Raw genomic sequence first — 25,443 nt, forward strand, 5'->3', positions numbered from 1 at the left:
ATTGATCAAAGGCACATGATTGAAGTCTTTAAAATATTGAGAGAATTATAAATCACGTAATCAAAAGAAACCATCCTCTTGGACTGTTAGCACAGAACTGGAACCAGCATGCTTATATAAGGTTTTGTGATCAGAATATCAGCAATTCTACCATCATCACCAGTATAGAAATTAGATAATGACCTTTACATATGGAGCTGCGAAGTTAAAGGTGGAAATTAAGAAATTGCTGTCTGATTTGCTTTAAAGCTGTACACCCATTTTTGCTACACCTATATCTTGTCAAGGGACACAACATTGAAAAACATGAAAGATGTGCCATTGTGGTACTTAACCACTGAATATACATTAAACTTATCAAAAACAGTTAGGACTTGGTAAGACCTATAGGGGTTGGTGATAGAGAGAAAGCTTGATAAATCAGAATTACTTACAAACAACCTCTCTGATACTGAAAAAATAATTTTACAAACACAAAATGATTTGTCATTTCATACTGTCACAGCATGCTGTATTCCACAAGGCCATTGATGATCTGCAATTTATAAAGAATTGTCAAATGTATATGTAGCAGAAATGATAAATGTCATGCACTTTATTGTTTATTATTGTGGTAATTTATAAATTTATTGTAATATTTGCAACAAATTGCTTACTGAACACATCAGAATAATTAAACTACTCAGAAAAACACTATAATAAAACAATCTTGGAACTATTATTTTGTTTAATTTGTGATATATTTTAAAAAATGACACTACCATAAAAAGCTTTTTAAAGCAGCTTTCTTTTGTATATGCCAAAATACATAATTCAATTATTTGCTTTACACCTAAAGGCATATAACAAATTGCAATTTTAACAGTTTGCACAAAAGGTATAAAAATATTTACAAGTACCATTTCAAAATACACTATGTTCATTGCACAAAGAGAAGAGCATGTTAGGAATGACTTTACGCTGGGTGACCCTAAAATATTCCACTGGATTGTTTTTTATATTTGCAACTTAAGTAATAAAATTTTCTACTTTTAAATAGGAAAAATACATACAAATTCTTTTGACATTCCAGAATCTTATACAAGTGATGTGCCTAATAGTTGGTCACAATTATCTGAATACCAGAAGCGATTGGATGTTTGGAATGTAATGGAAACATTGACTCCTTATTAATATTATCAGATGTGGAGATGTTGTGTTGGACTGGGGTGGACAAAGTTAAAAATCACAACACCAGGTTATAATCCAGCAGGTTGAATTGGAAGTATAAGCTTTTTGAGCACTGCTCCTTTGTCAGGTATTAGTCAGGTGATGATGAAGGAGCAGCGCTTCAAAAACTTGTACTTCCAAGTAAACTTGTTTGATTATAACCTGGTGTTGCGTGATTTTTAATATTATCAGAAAGTAAGGTTGTAAGTTCCCAGACAGGCTGGTTAAACTTCACTTCTTCAGGAATGGGGAGATGACCTGGGGGGTGCAGTGAGAGAGGGACTCACTGAGATCCTTGTCGAGGGAGGAGGAGAGCTTCTTCAAGGAAGGCATCCTTGCAAGAGGATTCGCAGTAGGTTAAGATCAACTAGGAGAAAGTGAGGACTGCAGATGCTGGAGAACAAAGCTTAAAAATGTGTTGCTGGAAAAGCACAGCAGGTCAGGCAGCATCAAAGGATTCTTGAAGAAGGGCTTATGCCCGAAATGTCAATTCTCCTGCTCCTTTGATGCTGCCTGACCTGCTGCACTTTTCCAGCAACACATTTTTAAGTTCTGATCTCCAGCATCTGCAGTCCTCACTTTCTCCTGGTTAAACTTCACTGTTCATCGGCTTCATTTATGGGCACAAGGTTGAAGAAATGTGCGCCTAACTCCTCAAGACAGTTTTTAAGCACAAACAGCACAAAATTCCATTGTATTTGATCATTAAATATATAACTGGCAAGCAAGTTAATAGATTTTTGAAGATCACAATTGTGCACAAATGTGGTGAAGTGGAATTCCTTGGGTAATGATCTCCAAAGACGTGAAATTGGATGCAAAGCAAGAAGATTGTCAGATTTTGAAGAAATTTGGACACAAATGTGTTTTACATGTAAGTCGCTATGCCCAAACGATCTTGTTCTTTTGTACCCATGTATAAATTATCTGACTCCAAATGCATAATGGATCATTTTGATGGTTCTGGCCAAGGTTAAAAAGCCATATATCGTTTTTACAACTCTATAGTCCATACAGTATAAAATTAACATCAGAATGTTCAACACAGCAGGAAAGAGTCATTTTTTTTGGTGGGTTATTGTTATGTTTTGGGACCCAATTGTTGTTGCTGATTTCTGCTTTTTTGAGGCCATTTGTAAATATCTAATGTTTTCAAATGGAATTTGAATACAAGTACGCAAAATCGGCACATCATGAACTTTATTACAGTTGTAACATCTTAATTCATCCCTCAGAAACACCATATACTCAGTATACTAAAGTCAGTCCCTATGCCTATTATTCTGTTTTGAGCAGCTTTTTTCTATTTCTTTATCTTATTCTATTAAAATTACCTTTGTGTTTTAAATGAAGTAACACTAGTCACTTACGGAGGCCAATGCGTGCTGACATATTCATCCAGATTTAGAAATATTGAAATTTGGTCACCATGCAAAGCAACATTTTGAGCTTCAGTTTATCTTTGGAGCCTTCCAGCTTAAAATTGGCTAATCATTCAGCATGTTGGATGCTGCCTGAACTGCTGTGCTCTTCCAGCACCACTAATCCAGTATATAATCATTCAGCATGTTTGAATCCAGAGTGCATAATGTTACTGCTTCTAATTAGATCACTGTTAAGACCTGTATGATATGCCAGTTGTCATATATTTTCAACACGTGTTCTCTAAGCCAAAGTAAAGTCAACAAGCTATAACTGAAATCAAAATAAAGTGACATGCCAGAACAATCACAATGTTTTTCTTCCAGGACCACAATGTACATTCCATGCTGTAGACATTTTTCTGTTTTGTTTGTCACATAAGAGTCTTACAACATGGAATTGTTCATGTTATGTGAAAGTACAATTTCACAATGGCAAATATGCTTTCAGTGTGCAACATGTAGCTTATTGATATATTATTTATATTACATTATATTCATGCTGACAACACCAACATGAGATGTCAAAGATTAATTTGAGTAACATAAAATAAGTTAATGCTTTTACAGAAATTGTACCGTTTTAACAATTTACAGTCAGTTCTTGATTTAAAAAAAGCTGGCCAACAACAGCAAAAATATATGTGTTATTACAAAAGATTTAAAAACTGCTGCAAGATCCTAAATATATTAATAAACATAAGATTAGATTTTCAAAAATGGATTTGTTCTAAACTGGCTTCAAGAGCCAGGAGTCAGCATTTGGTTGTAAATTTTTTTTCAAAATATATACATGGAATAGTTTTGCTTCAGAAATGCTTTAAGTCATTTAAGTTTTTTCTTTAAAACGGTTTACCCGATGAAATTTTCAATGTCTTTATTTCAGAAATATGTGAAGACTTTTGAATGATACAGCTGGTTGTTCCTTGAATTTTGCCTTTTGCTTGTGCCAGATTAGTTAAGGCCATGGCTGCGTTAATTTCCTTCCAGTAGGTGTCATCTTTGGAGGTTTCCTTTTTCTTTGGATAGCTGAAAGAATAATGAAAAGTGGCAGTTTAGTCTGTAAATTTAACTGACATTAGCAATTTCCGTGCTGAAGTAGAATGCTGTGGATTTCACTAACCTCATTAATCTGTTTGTTCCCTGTTCCACTGTCTCTGATAACAAAAGAGAAGAAAGTTATTCCTTTTTTCTTACAAGGTTTCTCTGACATACAGTAGGTAGAATACTCTTTTCATCCCTTTGAAGATGCTAAAATCAGTTTCCTTGTATTTATATGTAATAAAGTCTAAGGCTGGAATAAGGAAAGCTAAGAGGAAGCATGAGGAAAGGATGGCAGGCTGCACTAAAACAGATAGTAAAATGTTCTTCAGACAGATTAATAGTAAAAGATTGGTGAAGGATAGAGTAGGCCCCATAAGGAACAAGCAGGGTAAGCTGCCCACTGAAGCAAAGAGTGTGACAGAAGTACTAACTGAATACTTTGCTTCTGTCTTTACCAAATTAGAAGATGGTGACAATGAACCTGTTGAAAATGTGGGTGTTCAGCAACTGTGCAGTATAAAGAAAAGGCTGGCAGAATTCCAGGTAGAGCAGTTGCTAGGCCAGGATCAAATGCATCCTAGATTTCTGAGAGAGGTAAAGGAGCAAATTGCGGAGCTATTGCTCGATGTTTTCCAGACATGTCTGAACACAGGATTAGCCACGGGCGACTGGAAGATTGAAAATGTGACTCCAATGTTAAAGGCCATGGTTTTGGCAGTGTTAATATCCTTCAAGCAGATGTCCAATTTACAGACTAGATTGCCACGTGATATTATTCTTTCAGTTATCTAAAGAAAAAGGAAGCCTCCCAAGAGGCAAAGGATAATCCAGGAAACTACAGACCTGTCAGCTTGGCATCAATTGTGAGAAAACTGATGGAGGCCTCAATATGGGATAACATAAATATGCAAAGAGAAAATGTAATTAATACTAGACAGTCAGTATAGCTTTGTCAAGGACTAGTCATGTCTTATAAATTTAATTGAGTTCTTTGATGAAGGGACACAGACAGTGGATGAGGGTAGTGCTATGGATGTTACATATTTGGATTAAGGGGTCCTTGGCAGTGTGGATTAGAAGTTGGCTAAAAGATAGGAAACAGAGAGTAGGTGTAGATGGGCACTTCTCAGACTGGAGATGAGTGAAGCTTCTTTCAGCTTGCATGGCTTTGAAAGTGAGTGCCATTGTAACATGAATATAATTTCAAGGTGCTCCATAGATAGGTCTATAGGTCTGGAGTTATGCTTCCTGATTTAGCATGCTGTACAGCCCAGCAGACCTGTTTATATTGCTGTCCAAATAAGGTAAACAAAGTTCTGCATATTGGCATCCAAATGATGTTTAAATGTTGTAGCTTTCTATCAACATTAATCATAGACTCCTTCAGCATGGAAGGATGCCAGTTAACCTATGGTGGCTGTGCCAACCCTTTGAAGGAACAGTACAATGAATTTCTCTCTCCTATTCTTCCTCACAGTTCTGTTAAGGTAACCTTTCAAGAATGTAAGTTACAGAATGGCAACAGCACAGACAATCTGCCCATACTGTGCTTTATACTCATGCATGTCCTATTGCTCTGTAAATCTTTTCAGTTCAGATCATTGCCTGATTCAGTTTTGAAAATATATCGTGAATCTGCATCCATACATTCTCAGACAGTACACTTTAGATTCTAACCACTCACTGTGTAAAGAATTTCTTCATTTCATGATTGTTTCTTCTGCCAAACACCTTAAATCAGTGTCCTCTGCTATTCAGTTAACCCACAGATGGAAACAGTCTCTCCCTATCTCATGTATTCAGGCCACTTATGTTTTGAACACCTCAAACCTCCAATTAATGTTCTGTTCTCTTGGGAGAACAACTCTAGGATGTCCAATCTAACTATGTAACTGAAGCTTCTCACAGCTAGAATCATTTGCATAAATATCTTTTGCATTCTCTCGAAAGTTTCACATCCTTCTTAATTGTAATGACCAGAACTGGACACAATGCACTTATGGATGTTTTTATGTATGTTCATCTTTATACAGTAAATTGTACTCTATATTGTCCAGGATAAAAGGACAACTGGCGATGGGTACTTAATGCTGGCCCAGCCAGTAACACCCACAAGCCCCCAGAAAAGAAAAAAAATTATATATAGACATATATATACTTTATTAATCACTTTTTTGACCTCTCCTGCCACCTTCAATCATTTGTGCATATATACTTTTACATCCCCTTTAGAACTGACTTAATTTTATATTACTCCTCCTCAATTTTTCTGATCAAAATTAATCAACTCACATTTCTCTGCATTAAATTACATCTGCTACTTGTCTGCCAGTCTAAGTACTCTTGAGATTTATCAACTTCTTCCTCACAATTCATAATATTTTGGCATTAAATACAATTTTGCAAGTTGTGCTGAGTGCCCCAATGTCTATGTTATTAACGTATATCAAGAAAAGTAGTGGTCTTAATAGTAATCCTTAGGGAACCCCATTATATAACTTCCTACAATATGAGAAACAACTATTTCTTATTTTTCTCTGTTGCCTGTCACTTAGCCAATTTATATCCATGTTGCTACTGCACATTTTACATGTAATGCAGCACTTCATAAAAAGTATTCCAAAGCATATCTGCAGTTACTGCTGAATCAACTTCCATCACCTTTTGAAGCATTGAATTCCAATGCACTAATATTAATACAAAATAAACTTGAAAAGTTTTTGGGTGCATGACTGAGTAAATAGGAATTTCCTAAAATCCTCTTTATACAGAAAAGCTTTAACCTTAAATTAATGTTATATAACTGAAGTGAGTTTGTACATAGTCACAATGGTTTCAGATTGCGTCCTGAATTCGTTTCAGGTAACTTGTTTTGGGTGGCTCACAATCACTACAGCAAGGAATAAGCCAACTTCAGAAAGGAAATGTTCAACGTTTATTGAGTTTTGCAGCTATTGTACCATAATCGTTAAAAAAAAATCTTTGATTATCCCAATGTTTACAGACTGAAACCTAATCTTATGGCTTGTTGGTTTTACAGAAGCAGAAGGAGTCTGGAACAGCTGAACTTGAATTAGCTCCTTTGGATTGCTAAACTATTCACTCACAGAAAGTCATAAGCATCATGTCTACATATACACTAGTGAAATACTTGGATCACTGCAGTCAAGTACATTGTAATAATTCAAACTTTTGCAGTTAGATTTAATAGTCTTGTTGCACTATAGTTTTATTTGATTACTTTTCTAAACTCCATAAAGCTTCAAATTAATTTGAAATAATGTACTTAGACTGGGACAAAGAATCTTATATTACCAGATAAATTAGAACTACTTTTTATAAATGAATTTCTGGGTCCCTGCATATCAATCTGTCTCATCACTTCCTCCTGTTATAAGACTTTCAGATGTCATACTTCAGAAATCACACCTTGTCTCATGTAAATCTTTGCAACATCATTAAACAATGTAAAATATAGGGAGCAGGGAGTGGTATTTGGAACCTACTGAGCAGAAAACCAGGAACATAGCATACTGCAGCCAGAATGTCTGAACCTTCTTAATTGACCCTTGAATAAACTGGCCCAATGTCTCTTTACCAAATAGAATTTTTAGCTTCTGTCAGCATCAAGCACTCTTTTTCCTGTTATAGCACTCACCAGATGCAGGAAATCTCCTCTATTGCCACAACAATAAAATTTAATTCTCACCTCAGGATAAGTTTTTATTGAAATGCATGTGTGACTTTCAGTTCTCACCCAGCTATTATCTCTGCGATTGCACTGAGTAGGAGGGACAATTTAATTCTTATTCATATCAAATAATAGGGTGTCTTGTGCTTTCAATATGGGTGCACTGGAAATTAAGTTTTGCCTCTTTTTTCATTTACGTTAACAGTCTCATGAGAGAGCAGAACAGACTGAATTTAAACCCAGATGTGAAGGAACAGTGTTGCAAGCCACTAACCACATTGTGATATATGAGTTGTGTAATATGTATATCAAAAGTGAGGTGCAATATACATGTCAAAAGTGATGTGGATTTGTCACTTGTTCACTACTAGCCTTATTAGATATACTTTAAACCTAGATAAAAGTGTATAACATGTACAACCATAAGGTGCATCACACCCTTTCCCCACTATTTTAACCTGAAAATATTTTATTAGTAATTGTAAAGAAAGTATTGCAAACATTAAACCCACAGCCCTTATAGCCTTATGTTCTATTTTCACCATTTTAAAAATACTTTTCTAAGGGCATCACAAAACCTAGTCTGCATAATTGAAACCAGGTCAGAGCAATTTTAAAGTCATTATCTGTTTAGTCCGATCAACAGCATTGGCATCAACCAAGCATTTTCCCGTATGCCTCAGTTCTCCACAGCTGGGTCCACTGAACTTTTCTGACTGTGTCTACTTTAATCTATATCTTATGCACACACGCCAGCAGCCAAGTATATTTTACATGGAAACTTTTTAACAGACCTACCTTCAGCTAATGTTATTGACAGCAACTTTAAAATTTTCTGCTTTCTTAGTGCTTGTGCTTCAATGTGTATTGTGGTATTTTACAATAAAATGTACATACAAGTTAGGATCAAGAGTAGGCCATTTGGCCCCTCAAACATTCTCAATCATTCAGTAAGTTCATGGCTGATCTGATTATTCCACATTCCCACCTATCCCCAATAATCTTTCACTTCTTTGCTTCCCAGGAATCTTAAAAATATGCAAAGATGCTGCTCCACTATCTTTTGATGAAAAAGGTTTCAAAGATTCACGGTCCTTTGAGAGAAGAAACATTATCTTCATGTTTATTTTAAAACGACAACTCTTCATTTTTAAATGGAAACCCAAAAAGAGTAAACCATCCTTTTCATATGAGACCTCTGGATCTTGCATGTTTCAATCAAGTCACCTTTTACGCTCCTAAACCAAGCCAGGCCTTTCCAACCTTTCCCCATAAGACAATTTGTGATAGTCCTTTGTGGTAGTAAACCTTTTCTAAATTGTTTTCAATGTATTTACATCCTTCTTTAAATAAGGACACCAATATTTTAGCAAGTACCCAAGTCTCATCAGTGTCCTGTAGAATTGAAAATTGAAGCTTAACTCCTGTACTTTTGTGTTCAGTTCACCTTGCAATAAATGATAATGTTCCATTTGCTTTTCTAATTACTTATAGTATTTGCATACTTATCTTCTGTGATCCATACACTAGTCACCCAAATCCTTCTGCATACGATAATGCTGCAATCTTTTGCTAATAAGATACCATGTATTTTTTAATTCTCCCTATCAAATCAAATTTCATATTTTCACAAATTACATTCTTTGGCAAACGTTTGCTGATCCACTTCTCCTATCTATATCCTTTTATAGCCTGCTATGTTCTCTTCACAGTTTGCTCACAACTTATAACTTGCTTTCTCCCTCCATTTCTGAATAAAGTTAAAATAAGTTTGTTCTTATACATTGTTTGGAATTGAGAAGTGTGTGAATTTAGCAGGCCAAGATTATTTCTGATACTTTACTATGTCTCTGGGACCTATTTATATTCCACTATTTTCTTTATGTTTCTTTTCAAATGAAAGCTAACCACAGTTATCTAAATCAGTATGATTTGATAATTCATTCAAGCCAAATGAATTGCCAACAAGTAAAATGTATTACTGGTTGTTAAAAATGATCCACTGTTCATATCCTGACCATGTTGAGGAAAAATAGTATGACTAAGGGCTGTCTTTTGCACGGGGGTTATCAAATGATCCTGAACACAACTATGTTAGGATTCCAAAGGACACCATCTTTTTTGTATTAGAGGGATGTTTCAGAAATAGGCAAATTACCAGTAAACAAATGTGAATGCTGGTCATATTGGTCATCTGGTGCAGACTAATTTTCCAAACATTCACTTTCATCTTCATTTAATTGATAGCCAATTTAAAAAAAATACATACTTTTTTCAGTATACAGCCAAACACTGCCTGAGTCAACATAGCACAGTAATTAACTCCAGACAGATATATGATCAAAGGTTTTTCCACAGTTCTCATATTGAAATGTGATTATTATTAAGCAAACTCAATCTCTAAATGGTACAGGAGAGCTAATGCTTAGCACGCACTTTCATTAATACGTAGAAGTAAATTGTAAAAAGCTTTAAATCATATTTACATATTCCAGAAGTGGGTAGGATAACAGCAATAACATAATTGGAGAAGTTAATTATTTGATATCAATGCATTTTACAAACATTCCTTTTCAGTGAGTGCTGGAGGCATAAAAGTCAGATGTAACAGTGACAGTGGTTCACAGCCAGACTGAATTTTCTGCTTCCTATCATCCGAAATATTGTTTTACCAGTTGTCAATTTAAATAAATATACATGTTTTATATACATATATATGATTGACACTTGCATACATATTAAAAATATAATATACACTACTACTTTCTCCTGGGACAACTTTCCTCCAGACTAGGATCATGCATCAAAATGTTGTGGGCCCATGGCTTGTGATTTTTCTGATGCACACTCGTGCCTCGTGAAGTAACATATCCAAGTAGGAATTTAGGAAGTCTACCTTATTTTCTTCTTAAGCTTCTCATGGGGTTGGACCTAATGCCCCCAACATAAGGTTTGTCCATCAGACAGAGAACAGAGAACCAACGTCATTTCCATGGGATTTGAACTTCACTGGCCAGCATCTGCGCTTCCTCAGGATTTAGTACTGTGGTGGTGGAACACCTGCCTGCTGAGAGCTATAATTTAGTCTGATGCTTGCAGATCTCCATTTCTACTGTGCTGCATGAGGCTGTGGCTGCTGTTTAGATGTGCCTCAGGGACTTATCCAGCAATCAGTGTTGGGTCAATCCTTGGACTCAGGATAGTGAGGGAAAGAAAATGGTCATGGGGAGGGGATACTAGGGCAAAGGGAGACATGATCAGAGGTGTGGGATTCATTGTTCTCCCAATGAGAGATCCCATAATTGGACATAGTGTGCTTGATAACAAAGGGCTTACTGACGGGACTATTAGCCTTGAGGAGGCATGGCATAGCCATTCAACTCCCACACAAGAGAAAACCATACAACTGAGACACTTCTATATTCCGATGGGCTCAGGGCTAAAACTGTCAATTAGTTCATCAATGAACCTAACTTAAAATCTGCTGTGTACAGGCTATTTTCTACCTCTAACTCAATTAAGGGAGGTTTTCCAGCCACGGGGAAAAACTCTGTTATAATTAAGTTGGCCAAGCTGCCATGTTTCCTGCTTTGGAAAGCTGCATTAAATTCAGAATCCAGATTAAATTGTGCTTGGTTATAAAGATTTGTGTAAACAAGACCCGATTATATATTATGTAATTTAAAACACAGTGCGATTTTAGGAAGCTTTAGTCCAATTAACGACAACACCTTTTTGTTAATAATTCATTAATTGTGAGAATTAATAATAAAAGACCTTGGCCACTCAAAATAATTGTCATAGATCTCTTACTTTCTGAAGAGATTACATTTGTCAGTGGAAGGATTTCTAATCAACAATAAAAATTTTACAAAATATAACTAAAATGTTTGCCACAGTCCTGTAACAAATTCATCCGAATAAAGGAACTTTAGTTAAGTAATTCTTCCCTCTTTAATAACAGCAAACTATCCATTTCAGTTAACCTTATTTTAATTTTATCTTATATTAACGTTAAAGTTTCCTTTAACTGACATGCTAAACTATAACATTTATTATTAGCTGTTGTAAAGCTTTAAATTTAAATTAAGTTTTGTTTTCCAAATTTAAGCCAATTTTAATAATAATAAGGTCCTATAAGATTAATTTTGGACTTCACTCTTTTCCTCTGAATGGTTCTTTGACTTTTACTGACATGGATAGTTGCCAAATGGTATAAAAACGATGAAACCTAGCAAAAAGGGAAAAGATACTAAATTGCCAAGTAAGGGAATTCCTAACATAGAATATACATTAATGCATGATTTGGCTGAGAAAAACAAAACTGGAAAACGCAATGGAATTCTCTAGTACAGGTTTCCAGTGAAATTCATACATCTCCTCAACTTCAGATCTTTAGTTTTCCATTTCAAAAAATGCTGAGACGTATCCAACTTGATCTTAACCCTTCAAAAATCTAAACATTAGATTCACTAAATACTACTAAATTCCACACGTTGAAGGTTCTACAAGGATCAATGAAGTGCTGGATCTAATTCTGGGGAATGAATCCAGGTTGAGGTGGCAGTGTGGCAGTATTTTGGTGATAGCAACCAAAACACAGTATAATTTAAGTCTGTTATGGTAAAGAAAAAGATGGTCTGCAAAAAATAGTTTTTGTATGGGGGAGGGCAGATTTTATTAAAGCAATGTGGAATCTGATCAAAGTAGACTTGGAAAATCCACTGCGGAGCAATGGGGGAGTGAAATGTAGGAGCTACAAGTCCAGAGAAACCTGAATATGTAGGAAGATTCAGGACAAGATAGAAAGGAAAAGAGAGGCCTTTAGCAGGTGCAAAAGGAACATATCAATCAGGGCTTGAGTTTCAGAAATGCAGGGGAAACCTCAGAAACAATTAGGTGATTGAAGAAGAGGTATGATAAAACCATGGGTGGATAAAATTAGCAAGAGTACCAAGATATTCCATAACTATATAATGTGGAGAAGAGGAATAACCAAAGAAAGATTAAGGCCCATTAGGGACCAAGGGGGAATCTGTGCTTGGAGTTAGAGGACATTGTTAGGGTTCATTGGGAAGAAGAAATATGTAGATGTGGAATTTGGGGAGAGAGACTGTGATATTCGTGAGCAGACAGAGATAGCGAATGAAGAGGTATTGGAGGTTTTGGCATGCTTAACCATAGACAGTATAGAGTAGGACATGAGATAGAAAATTACACATTTTTAATTTGACTCTGGCCACAGGGGAGTTGTGAGAGGACTGGAGGACAACTAATTTGGTTCCACTTTAGAAGAAGGGTGGTAGAGATAAGTCAGGCAATTACAGACCAGAGAGTCTCACATCAGTGGGAGGGAAAATACGGGAGAAAATTCTGGAGGAAAGAATTAACCTCCATGTGGAGAGGCAAAGTTTGATCAAGGATAGTCAGCATGACTTTGCCAGGGAGAGGTCATACCTAACAAATTTGATAGACTGTTTTGAGAAGATGATCTAGTGTGTATGAGGCAATACAGTTGATGTAGTTTATATAGATTTCTGTAAAGCGTTGGACAAGATCCCACATGAGACACTGAGAAAGAAGGTAAAAGCACATGGGATCCAGAGCAACCTGGCAAGTTGGATACAAAAGTGGCTTAGTGGTAAGAGAGAAGATAGTGGTAACAGGCTGTATGTGTAACTGAAGGCCCAGTGGATACCACAGGGATTAGTGCTAGGTGCCTTATTGTTTGTGATACATATAAACAATGTAAATGAGAATGTGGGGGGCTGATGGTAAATAAGTTTGCAGATGGCACGAAGATTGGTCAGGTGGTTAATAGTGAAGAAAGAGGCACTAAAAGTACAGGAGGTTATTAATGGATTCTTAGAAAGGCAGATCAGTGGCAGATAGAATTTAGCCATGATAAGTGTGAGGACATGCTCTTTGGAAGAAGGAACAAAACAAGAGAATAGTCAATAAATGATACCAGGAAGCTCAGAGGAGCATATGGATCTTGGGGTGCTTGTCCACTGATCCATGAAGGTGGCAGAACAGGTTATTAGGAGAGTTAATAGGGAAAATAGTACACTTGCCTTTATCAGTTGTAGCGTAGATACAGGAGTGAGAAGGCTTTGTTGGAGCTGTACAGTACTTTGGTTAGACCACAGATAGTATACTGCGTGTAGTTCTGGTCACCACACTGTAGGAACAATGTGATTGCACTGGAGAGGATGCAAAGGAGATTCACCAGGATGTTGCCTGGGCTGGAGCATTTGAGCTATGAAGAGACGTTGGATATGCTTGTGTTGCTCTCTTTGAAGCAGAGAAAGTTGAGGGAGGAACCTGAGTGAGGTGTGTAAAATGATGAGAGAAATGGGCAGGGTGGATAGAAAGCAGCTGCTCTCCTTGGTTGAAGGGTCAGTAACAAGTGGATATAATCATAATGTGAAATGCAGGATCTTCGAGGGAATTTGAGGAAATACTTTGCATCTCTGGTGGTAGGAATGTGGAAGGCTATGCCTAGGAGACCCTGATAGGCAGGAAACCTCATGACCTTTAAAATGTATGTGGATGAACACCTGAAATGTCATAAAAGTGAAGACCATGAGCCAAGTGTTGGAAAGTAGGATCAGTGTAGCTAGGTTCGTACAGACTCCACATGCTGAAAGACCTCTTCTATGCTCTATGACTAGTTCTAAGAAGCTTATATCTTGACAAGTTACTGTAGAGCTTTAGTTTAAAGTGTTATTATAAATAACTGTAGGAAGAAGAAAGCTTAAAGTAATATTTTCCCTTAGGAAAGCTCCAGACAGCAATAATTTACTTAAACATTCTAGTATTTAAAGGTATCCAGATGATGTCTCCTGTATTATTTGGATAATTTCATAAAATTGCTGAATCATTATGACAGATAAGGAGACCACTGAACCCACTGAGTCTAAGCAAGCACACTATAGAACAATTAGCCAGTCCTTTCCACTATTGTTTCACTGTAGCCCTGAAAGTTCCTTTTCCATAAGGCCCAATTTCCTTTTGAGATCATTGATTAACTTCACCTTCTCACTCTTGTAAGATATCAGGTTTCAGATTGTTTCCACACATTAAATTAAAACAAAGGTTTTCCTCACATCCCCCTTGTATCTCTTCTCAAAATCTTAAACCTGTGGTCCCTCATCCCTGTGCAATCAACTTTTTGCTGTCTACTTTACAGGAAGTCTGACATAGTCTTGTACACTTCCATCAAATTTCCCTCAACCTTTGTTTCAAATGTGTGTTTAATGGCTCCCACAGACTGCACTTAAAGGCACTCAGCTAAGGTAGAGGTTAGGTAAAAACAATGACTGCAGATGCTGGAAACCAGATTCTGGATTAGTGGTGCTGGAAGAGCACAGCAGTTCAGGCAGCATCCGAGGAGCAGTAAAATCGCCGTTTTGGGCAAAAGCCCTTCATCAGGAATAAAGGTTACATAACCATGGCAAGTAAACCAGTACCCTAAGGGTACAATTGTATTTCTCCAAACAAGCTTCCTTTCACAAAGAAATCAAATAAAAAAGTACTGTCATTTTCTGTTAAAAGTTAAGCTAATATACCTAATATACATGATCACAGAGAAAATTGTTATTCATAAACAAACAGGGTGTTAACTCTAGACTATTACACGGTTATCAGTCTCTGCACTTGCTTTACCTGCATACTCTTTAAATCAGGCCTTTTAGTGGTAAATCAGCAGATTGTCTTTGGGTGTTCCAGTGGTATTTACTCACTCCTAGAGTGATGTTCTTTCGCATCGTAAACATTGTTGCCATTGTAACTGATGTCTCTGATTTATTTCTCTTTCTGAGAGGTGATGAACCTCTGAAACTGATAGTCATTCTGTACTCTACAGATATTGAAGTCACTTCCTTCTAATTTATTCCCTGCAGTAAAGGCACAGCTGAACTAGTTGTAAGTATTTGTCTACATTTGCAGTGATATAGCTAGTTGTTCATGTGGTCAAGGCAACAACTATAAGTCCCTAGTTGCCATTTGAAAATGTTGAATGTTTGTACTCTGACGGGCTGTCCAATGCACACTCTGACAATGACATGACAGACAGTCAAATTTTACTTAGATAAAATCGCTGTTGCACATTGATTTTGTCTTTACACCTGTTAGTACTTCTGGCTTCAACAGTTTATTTCTCTATTGGAAGAGGATGTGATGTGATATTAAATTTTGGACTGAACTACTTTCATGCCCTCAGAAGATATATTTTTTTCACTGAAGGATTGCCTTGCACAGGTCTGTGCTGGATTTGTTCAATTTCTTTCTGATCCTTCATAAAATTTGTACTGCCACCTCAGCCTTTTCATTTAATTCAGTTTAGTGTGGAGATGATGTATTATGTTGATTTTCACAATCAATAATGAAGTGGCTGAATTCCTCATTCAATAATAACTGCCAGTTATGGCCCATCACAATGACTGGAATGCTACAATGACTGAATTATGCTTCCAGGCATTCCACAAATGCACTTGTGGTCTTTGATATCAATTCTTCTATCACTTTAGCATGCAGGTACAGCAGGCAGTGAAGAAAGCTAATAGCATGCTGGCCTTTATAACAAGACGAATTGGGTATAGAAGCAAAGAGGTCCTTCTGCAGCTGTACATGGCCCTGGTGAGACTGCACCTGGAATATTGTGTGCAGTTTTGGTCTCCAAATTTGAGATAAGACATTCTGGCTATTGAAGGAGTGCAGTGTAGGTTCATGAGGTCTTACGCTGAAAGATTGGAGCAACTGGGCTTGTATATGCTTGAGTTTAGAAGACTGAGAGGGGATCTGATTGAGACGTATAAGATTATTAAAGGATTGGACACTCTGGAGGCAGGAAGCATGTTTCCACTGATGGGGAGTCCCGAACTAGAGGACACAGTTTAAAAATAAGGGTTAGGCCACTTAGAACAGAGTTGAGGAGAAACTTCTTCACCCAGAGAGTGGTGGGTGTATGGAATGCTCTGCCCCAGAAGGCTGTGGAGGCCAAGTCTCTAGATACTTTCAAGAAAGAGTTGGATAGAGCGCTTAAGGATAGTGGAATCAAGGGTTATGGGGATAAGGCAGGAACAGGATACTGATTGAGGATGATCAGCCATGATCAGAATGAATGGTGCTGGCTCGAAGGGCAGAATGGCCTACTCCTGCATCTATTGTCTATTTACAATCAGACAATACAATCAGTCCCTGTGAAAGTGAAAGATCGACATTTAACTTCATCCATGATCTATCTGGGATAGATAGATAGATCATAAGCAGCTCCTTAATCTGCTTGGCTTGTTACTCATTACAAGTACTGCACTGACTGATATGATCCTAATCTCAGAGTTCATGTTCGACCAATAGAGCACTTTCCTAACCTTCTTTGCTCCAGATTCAATTCCTTAATGGCTTGCAGAATTGCACTCAGTGATAATGAATCTATTTCTTTTGCACAAGATGTAATCTTAGGCATTCACTTCATTTATGCATATCCAATGTTTTCTTATAGTAACAGATTTGTCCTTGATGCTTTCAGGCTATTCTTTCAACACTACAGTTAACTGCATCATCTTTCCCAGTTTGCTTAATTTGAGCCAGAATCTTTGTTTCTGCTAGTTGATGACTTCCAGACTATGTCAAACTGTCACTTCTTGCTGAATCTTGATGGTTTCACTCTGTCTAGCGTCCTCAATGTTCTTCATCGGGAGTGCTGTCTTGACAGCATATCATATTCATCTATTTCCTTTGGATGTATGTCATATTCAGATGATATCTGTGCACATGAAATAACACTCTTTACAAATGCTTTGGAGCAGATAGAAATAGTTTCAGTTAGATGCTTTGAAGTGGCTTGTCATCAGCTTCTGTTATGACTATGTTGCTCCCAAACAGATATTGATTAGAACTATCACAAATAAACACAATAGACAGGCTCTGTGTCTCAATCTGATCATAGGTCATTCAGTATGTATGAATGTCCCGGATGCAAATGCAATTCATTGTCCTTGTTGCATAAGTTGATAAGTGTGGTGCTGGAAAAGCGCAGCAGGCCAGGCAGCATCTGAGGAGCAGGAGAATCGACGTTTCGGGCATAAACCCTTCTTCAGGAACAAGGCCACTTTTTTTGTAGAGGGAGGAGGAGAGCTTCTTCAAGGTAGGCATCCTTGCAAGAGGATTCACAGTAGGTTAAGATCAACTAGGAGGAAAGTGAGGACTGCAGATACTGGAGACTAGAGTTGAAAAGTGTGGTGCTGGAAAAGCACAGCAGGCCAGGCAGCACCTGAGGAGCAGAAGAATCGAGCATAAGCCCTTCTTCAGGAATGAGGCTGGTGTGCCTCACCAGCCTCATTCCTGAAGAAGGGCTTATGCCTGAAATGTCGATTCTCCTGCTCCTCGGATGCTGCCTGGCCTGCTGCACTTTTCCAGCACCACACTTTTCAACTCTGGTCTCCAGCATCTGCAGTCCTCACTTTCTCCTTGTTGCATAGGAACAATCTGCTCCAAAACTGGTTTTGGTGAAACCACACCACAAGGTGACTTCATTATTGACATCACAGTTTCTCAGCACTGGTGTTGTCATCACTACTTGTTTGATTCTAGTTAAAAGTTTATCCTGGTTCCATGTCTCAAAACAACTGCATATCCTAACGGTGAGCTTGCATAGAAATTCACGCAGTGATGACAAATTAGGTTTGAACTTTGCTAAATAGTTCACTAATCCAATAAATCATTTCACTGCTTACTCATCTGTTGGTCATTTCATCTCTGCTCCAGCTCTAACCTTGTCAGAGTCTGGGTTTTGTCTTTTCACTTTTAGTACATTACCTATGTACTTGACTTTAAGAATAGCACATTTTTTCTTGTTCCACTTCAGGTTCATTTGCGAAACTCTTTTGCAATCATATTAAATTCTGAGCATCTTCCTTGTGTCTCCACATCCACAGACAAACAGATCATCCACAATAGCATCCACTCCAGGAAGATCCCTAACTATGTTATGCTGTTTACATTGCTGCTCTTCCAGAGCAGTGGGAGTACCAAATGGCATATACAATCATCTACAACTCTCGAATCATATCCAGAATGTAAGATGAAAAGTGCTGCTTTCATCCAGCTTTACTTGAAGTGACTATCTTTTTTATCAAAGGTAGCATGGAACATGGCTTTGGCAAGTTACAACACCACAAATGGGAACAGGCGGAGGCTGTTTGACCCCTTTAACCTGCTCCACCATTAAATAGGATCATGGCTGATCCAACATTTCTCACATCCACTTCTCTGCCCTTTCCTTATAAACTTGATTCTCCCCTACATTTTGCAACATTTATTCAACAGGTGGCGTAGGTTAGTGAGATCTCTGCAAATCGTTACACATACTTTTAGTTTTCAAAGGTTTAGTTTAACTACTACTGTGCTGTTAATTCAGAGCGTAGCAATTGTTACTTTCTTAGTTACTCCTTTCGTTTCCATCTCTTCTATCTTTTCTTTAAGACTTCACTGCTCAGTCCTTTGAGTATAGGGGTTGGGAAGTCATGTTGAGGTTGTACAGGACATTGGTGAGGCCTCTTCCCAAATACTGTGCCCAGTTCTGGTTGCCCAGTTACAGGAAGGATATTATCAAGCTGGAGCGGGTTCAGAAGAGATGAACCAGGATGTTGCTGGGTATGGAAGGTATGAGTTATAAAGAAAGGCTGGATAGGCTGGGACATTTTTAATGGGAGCATAGGAGGTTGAGAGGAAATCTGATAGCAGTTTATAAAATAGTGAGAGGTATCGATAGAGTTAATAGTAATTGTGTTTTCTTTAGGATGGGGGAATTCAAGGCTAGGGTAATGTGAGGGGGTAGAGATTTAAAAAAGACATAAGAGGCAATCTTTTTATACAGAGGGTGGTTGATGTGTGGAATGAAGTTCCTGAGAAAGTGGTAGATGTGGGTACAATTACAATGTTTCAAATTTGGATAAATACATGATTAGGAAAGGTTTGGAGATATATGGGCCAGGATTAGGCAGATGGGACTAGTTTAGTTTGGGATTATAGTCATCATAGACTGATTGGATCAAACAATCTATTTCCATGCTGTATGATTGTATGACTGGAATTAAAGGGAACTAGAATTTTCCTCAGCAGATGCTGAGTTGCTCTCCCTCTCTTATCTAATCTGAGGTGACTTTAGGATGACATCCAAACTTGGAGAAAGATCTTTGTTATCTTCCAGTACCTGTTCAGTAGTCAATGGCTTAGTGGCTGGTGAAATCTCTCTTTATATGTTTATGGTTACTAGTCCATGCTTCAGGTGACAGGCCTGGGTTTTGCTTAACGTTCATTATCTTAAACACTGGAGTTTTGTTCTTCCGTTTGTGCTTTCAATTTCATTTGTCCTCTTGAGACAAGTGTAATTCCATGGTATAACTTCGATCTTATCTCTGAGGGCTTCATTTCTGGGTGGTCATTACTTGAGTGGTTTCACAAAGATCTGTGAAACTTGTGATGTTCCATGAAGTATCTGACTCTTAAAGTTCACTTGATGTGCTCCTTCTGTATTTATCATTCCAATAGTCACAAACCATTCATCACCTGTAGCCCTGGTGATGCCAACTTGTTGTGTGATATTCAGTAATTTGTAAGAGTTATCATTGGCTGACTCTCCAGCAGGTATATTTGTAAGTTTATTTTGCTTCTTTCTAGCTTGGTTCTTGCATGCAATGTGATTTAGCTTTTTGCAGCTGTCACACTGCTTTTCCTATGCTGGACATGTTTCCTTTTCTTTAATAGGTTATCGTCTACAATATTTACATCCTTTCCCTTTGCTTTAATCTTTCTGCTGGCTCCTCTGCAATATTTCATCCTTTTCTAAAGCTATGGTTCTCATTCAGTCTGGAATGTCTCACACCACAATATGAAACCTAATTTTTTCTCCCAATGATGAAGAACTGTTTCAGGGCTTCTGTACATGTTGATAGCTTTCTTGGGAGGAGGTTTCTCTCCTCTCTGCTGTCACAGTAGGATTTCTTATGCCTCAGAGAGTCCTACCTCCAATGAGATCAATTTTTATTTGTCCAGGCTTTCAGTATTCAGCTAGATGTATCAATGTGATCAAGTCTCCCTCCCCACTTTAGCTCTCATATTGAACAAATACCATTCCTAAGTATCATTAATATGCAGTTCGCTGTGTGTCTCCAAAACCTGCAAAACCTCCCCGTTTGAATTTTCAATGAGATTTGTATGGAATGAGCTGCCAGAGGAGGTGGTGGAGGCTGGTACACCTACAACATTTAAAAGGTAGCTGGATGGTTATATGAATAGAATGGGTTGAGAAGGATATGGGCCAAATGCTGATAAATGGGACTACATTAATTTAGGATGTTTGGTTGGCATGGAAGAGTTGGAACAAGGGGTTTGTTTCCATGCTGTATGACTCTATTTAGTCTACAATACATCTTGTGGCACGCTTTACTGAGCTCTGAGAGTCTGGTTGAAATTCTTTATATGCTTAAGATTTTTTTTAAAAAAAACTCCTGTTGCTATTTCATAGTTTTGCCACGAACAGTGGAAACAGTTCTAATTATGCTTAATCTCTTTTCATTTCCACAGCATCAGGGAGAGGAAATGCACTGTTATTTTGATTTACTCAATAATTAAAGAGAATGTCTCCTGATGGCAGATTGACAGTAATAGTTTGAGTGAGTAGGTGGAAAAGTAGCAAATATAATTCAGTCTGGAGGGCCATGAGTTCATGAATTTTGGGAGCGCGAACAAAACAAGGAAATACACAATAAATGGAAGGGTATTGACGGGGTAGAAGAAACGAACACACTTTCAATGCATTTGCACAGGCTCATTAAACTGACAGGACAGGGTAGTTAAGGTAGTAAAGAAGTCATATGGAACTGAGGTACTGAATATAACAGCAGAGATAGAACTATGTTAGACACCCATTAGTCTGCAGGTTGAATTTTATATACGGTTCTGGTCACCATATTCCAGGAAGGGTGTGATTGCTTTAGACCGCAATTATAAGAGAATTACAAGAATATTGCCAAGTTTTGAAATTTGCAGCTATGAAGAAATATTTGGCCGACAAGGGTTGTTTTCCTTACAATAGAGGGGTAAGTGGCAACTTAATTGAGGAGTGCAAAATAATGAGGAGCTTGGAGAGAGAGGATAAGGAAAACCTATTTCCACTGGCAAAGAGGTCAATAACCAAGGGAAATCGATTTAAGGTGACCAGTAAAAAGATTAGAGGCACATGAGGAAAAACCTCTCCACTCAGAGGGTTGTGGTTGCCTGGAATTTACTGCCCAGTTTGGTGGCTGAAGCAGAAACACTCAACTCATTTAAAAGTAACCTGGATCTGAACGTGAAGCACTGTAACCTGCAGGCAACATGTGCTGGGGAGTGGGATTAGAATGCTTGGTTAGTTAAATTAAGTAGGTGCAGACATGATGGGCTGATTGGTCTCTTTCTATGCTGTACTTTATCACGGCTCTATGATTGCAAACTACTGCTTTTATCTCACTTCCTTCTTTGAAAATCCGTATGTTTTACAGAGCTGCAGGTTCATGTTTTCAGGACTTGAGTTCAATTCCCACCATATCAGAGTGAAATTGTAGTCATTAAAAATGGGGAATAAAAAGCCTCTTAGTGACCATGTAATGACTGTTGTCTGATTCATCAGGTTTACTAATGACCTTTGAATCTGTCTTATGTTACCTAATTGTGACTTCCAGACCTTCAGCAACGTCATTAACTGCACTCTGGCTAATTAGATATGGACAATAAGTCAATAATGCTAGCCTAGTCATTTATGCCCTCATCCTATGAACAAATTTTTAAAAATGAGGTTCTGGGTTGTGAAAGAGCTGCAATATATCTGCAAATGACTGTAAAGCCATTTTTTCCTGTTGTTTTAAATTTTGTTTTCAAACTTTTAGTATTATTGAGGAGCTGATCAGGATAGCCAATTTGACATTTTGACTGATGAGTTAGTGTTTGGAGTGATGCTACTGTAATGGCTCAGTTATTGGTCTGGTAATCTAGAGAACCTGTCTAATGATTGTCCAGCAATAGACATTAGTTAAATTCCCACCATGACAGAGTTAAAAATTTGAATTCACTATTAGAAAAATGGAAATGAAATGTAGAGATAGTAAAAGTGACTATAAAGATGTTGGGTTGTCGGACACATTCAACTGGTTCACCATTTCCTTTAGGTCTGATCTAAATGTTAAGAATGGTTAACTTTTAACTGATTGATCAACCATGAAGTAGATTCAACATTACCTTCTCAGGGCAACTAAGGATGAGTTGAAATTGCCAACTGAGTCAGGCTTGCCCACATCCTTCATGGGAATAATACATGAAGAGATTGGCACAGCTGACCTGAGAAATGCAGGGGGTAGCTAGTCTGAAATTAGTGCCTCAAGTATAACAGGGTATTAATTTTACACGCTATCTTTTAACACAGAAGTCAATTTGATTGGAAAGGGCTAATAATTATCCTTAATGCAACAAATTTAGTCAGAGAGCAAAGCTTTAATAGTGCTAAAGCTGTTAACAATGACATAAAAAAGACGTTTAATGTGAATAAATAAAGGGGCTCAAATATTTGCAATAAATTCTATTTGCCATGAGTTTGTTAATGAGTAAATAGTATTGTCTGCAATGGCATGTTGCTATAATTTCAAGGTTGATTCTTACCTTTACAAGTGGCGTTTTATGTCAGGACTGTGTGAGAGGAATTGCTCTCTCCAGTAGTAGGAGATAAAAGATGATGTTGCCAGGCATCTATATTTTGACTCTGACAAAACGAGGCTGAGGAAAGGTGCGTAAGAAAAATGCAAGTGAGATCAAAGAGCATGAACCTCACCGGGAATATTTTTTAAACTGAACAAGTTAACAGTAAAACTGTCAATAAAGAAAGACCTACAACATTTGGTGACAGATTTCCCATGAGGTAGTCCTGGTCAACTAGAGAGGAATATACCAAAAGAGAAGACATGGGTGTTTGGGCCTCATCTTAATTTCTTGGCCAAATAGAGGAAAAAGGTGAAAAAGGTCTGTAAGATCTCTGGTATATGTTGGAGAAGGGATCAGAAAAACTAATTTTTAATTGAATTTTGGGATGTGAATGAGCGCAATATATCTGCAATCTGTGTAAAGCCATTTTTCCTGTCTTTTTAAGTTTTGTTTTCAACCTTTTAGTATTATTGAGGAGCTGATCAGGATAGCCAATTTGACATTTTAACTGATGAGTTGATGTTTGGAGTGATGGTACTGTAGTGGCTCAATTATTGGTCTGGTAATCTCGAGAATCTGTCTAATGATTGTCCAGCAATAGACATTAGTTAAATTCCCACTAATTTAAGTGAATAGACCACTCTCGCCACAATGAAATAATCTAAAGGTTCAAATAATATGCTCCCATTTGGAGCTGTTTCACCCTATTTTTAAAGAAAGGGTCACTGGACCCAAAACATTAACTCTAATTTCTCCTCACAGATGCTGCCAGACCTGCTGAGCTTTTCCAGCAATTTCTGTTTTTGTCCTTATTACTAATCCTGTTAATAGATATACAGTGAGGCTGAGGGCCTCCAGCAGAACCTATGAGACCAGAAGAATGTGATGAAATTGGTCTCACCTCAGTCATTTTACGTTAATGCCTGAGCGAAAACAAATTAGCGTTCAACATAAAACTGAGTAGCTGAAGTGCCAGTTTTAAGCTATCTTAAAAAGACTAGTTGGATGGTTTTGGGATAAGTAATTGAAGGATTTACAAGTTTTTCACCCAACGAATGGGACGGATGGTGGGGGCAAAAGAATTTTGAGAGTGCAGGAAATTTGAAGTCTGAGGTTTCCCCTCACACTGTGGAATCGACAACAAGTGTATGACACCACTGCCTGGATGTGAGTCTGATTGACACACTTGGCTTTAAGTTTGGGGAGCAATGATGGAGAAGAGGTGTGGGTCTAAGTAAATCTGAGCCCTGACTCGTTGAGGGGTAGGGATCAATCATGGAGTGGGGTGGTAGTAGTGCTAAAGAGTATTGGTGGGTTGGGCAGGTGGTAAATTGAAAGTCTTATTTGTGGAGTGGGAATTCACAGTGTCTGTGGGGAGGTTAGAGAGCTTGGTGGGATTGACAGAATAGTCCAGAATGGTGTCCAGTTTTGAGAGGTTTGACAAGATGGATATGCTGGACTCCGCAGGTAATTAGAATAACCTTTATCTCCTCAATCCACAGTCTTTGCCTCCTGTAACTGCCAATTGTCCCACAGATCATGAAAACTGGTGTTCCAGATTTCTCCCCAATACGTCCAAGTTCATGTGCCAATTCATTTTAATATTTGAACACAATTACAAACTGCCCATTGCCAACTTTTGTGTTGTCCAGTCACAACTAGAGACTCATCTCATTAAAAGAAGGATGCAGTTGTACCTGGACTTTGTTTCTAAAGAAGGAAAGTAAGGTTTTGCATTTTTTAATAGGTTGAAGTAAGTTCCTTGATAGAAGAACAGTTTTGATTACTTTTTGTTAGGCTTTTCATTGGTTTTAATCTACCCATTATTAACTTTGCTGGTTATTCTATGACAGATTCAGTTCAATTTTTGTTTGGCTTAATAATTAGCTTTATTATTTCTGGTTTTGATGTTAAATTTCAGAAAGAGGTGCAAGTGCAGCCTTAATCTAGTCAGAAGCTCCAAATCAGGGTTTCATTAGAAATCAAAACCCAGTGGATTCAAGATGGCGGCAATCTGAATAGATCAGCCTTGCTGAGCTCTGCACCCCAACCCAAGGTAGGAGCTTTTCCACCCTTACTTTAGTTTTGTTTGGAAAAAAATTATTGTTAAATGGTAAAACAACCAATTAAATCCTTTCCTGAGCATGCAAGAATGACTAAGGGGAAGCAAACGGTCAAGTCTCAACACTCGGGACACTCGAAAACAGTAGGCGGGCCTGAGACTGTAACTGGGGAAGCAGCTGCAGCTCCGTCTGCAGCTGGGAAGGAATGCCGTGCGCAGCAGAACATTGTGGAGGAACTCGGACCGATCTGACACTGATCCAAGAGATGAGGGAAGAGGCT

At 37.8% G+C, this 25,443-nt stretch overlaps 1 protein-coding gene across 5 annotated transcripts in view; it reads right to left on the reverse strand.

Moving 5' to 3' along the window:
- Positions 1-1,764: 1,764 nt before the first annotated feature.
- mkxa (mohawk homeobox a) overlaps positions 1,765-25,443 on the reverse strand; it is a 56,288-nt gene continuing 32,609 nt past the window's right edge. For 4 of the 5 annotated variants that reach the window (XM_072576024.1, XM_072576021.1, XM_072576022.1 and 1 more), the window contains exons 6-7: positions 3,754-3,787; positions 1,765-3,659 (exon numbers count right to left, since the gene is read on the reverse strand). In XM_072576024.1, the coding sequence (XP_072432125.1) occupies positions 3,473-3,659; positions 3,754-3,787 (221 nt within the window). In that variant the 3' untranslated portion in view covers positions 1,765-3,472. Of the gene's footprint in view, positions 3,660-3,753; positions 3,788-23,061; positions 23,176-25,443 lie in introns of all 5 variants that reach the window. The other variant, XM_072576025.1, reaches the window with a different exon arrangement.

Source organism: Chiloscyllium punctatum, chromosome 8, assembly GCF_047496795.1.
Source record: "Chiloscyllium punctatum isolate Juve2018m chromosome 8, sChiPun1.3, whole genome shotgun sequence".
In the NCBI taxonomy this organism is placed as follows: Eukaryota; Metazoa; Chordata; class Chondrichthyes; order Orectolobiformes; family Hemiscylliidae; genus Chiloscyllium; species Chiloscyllium punctatum.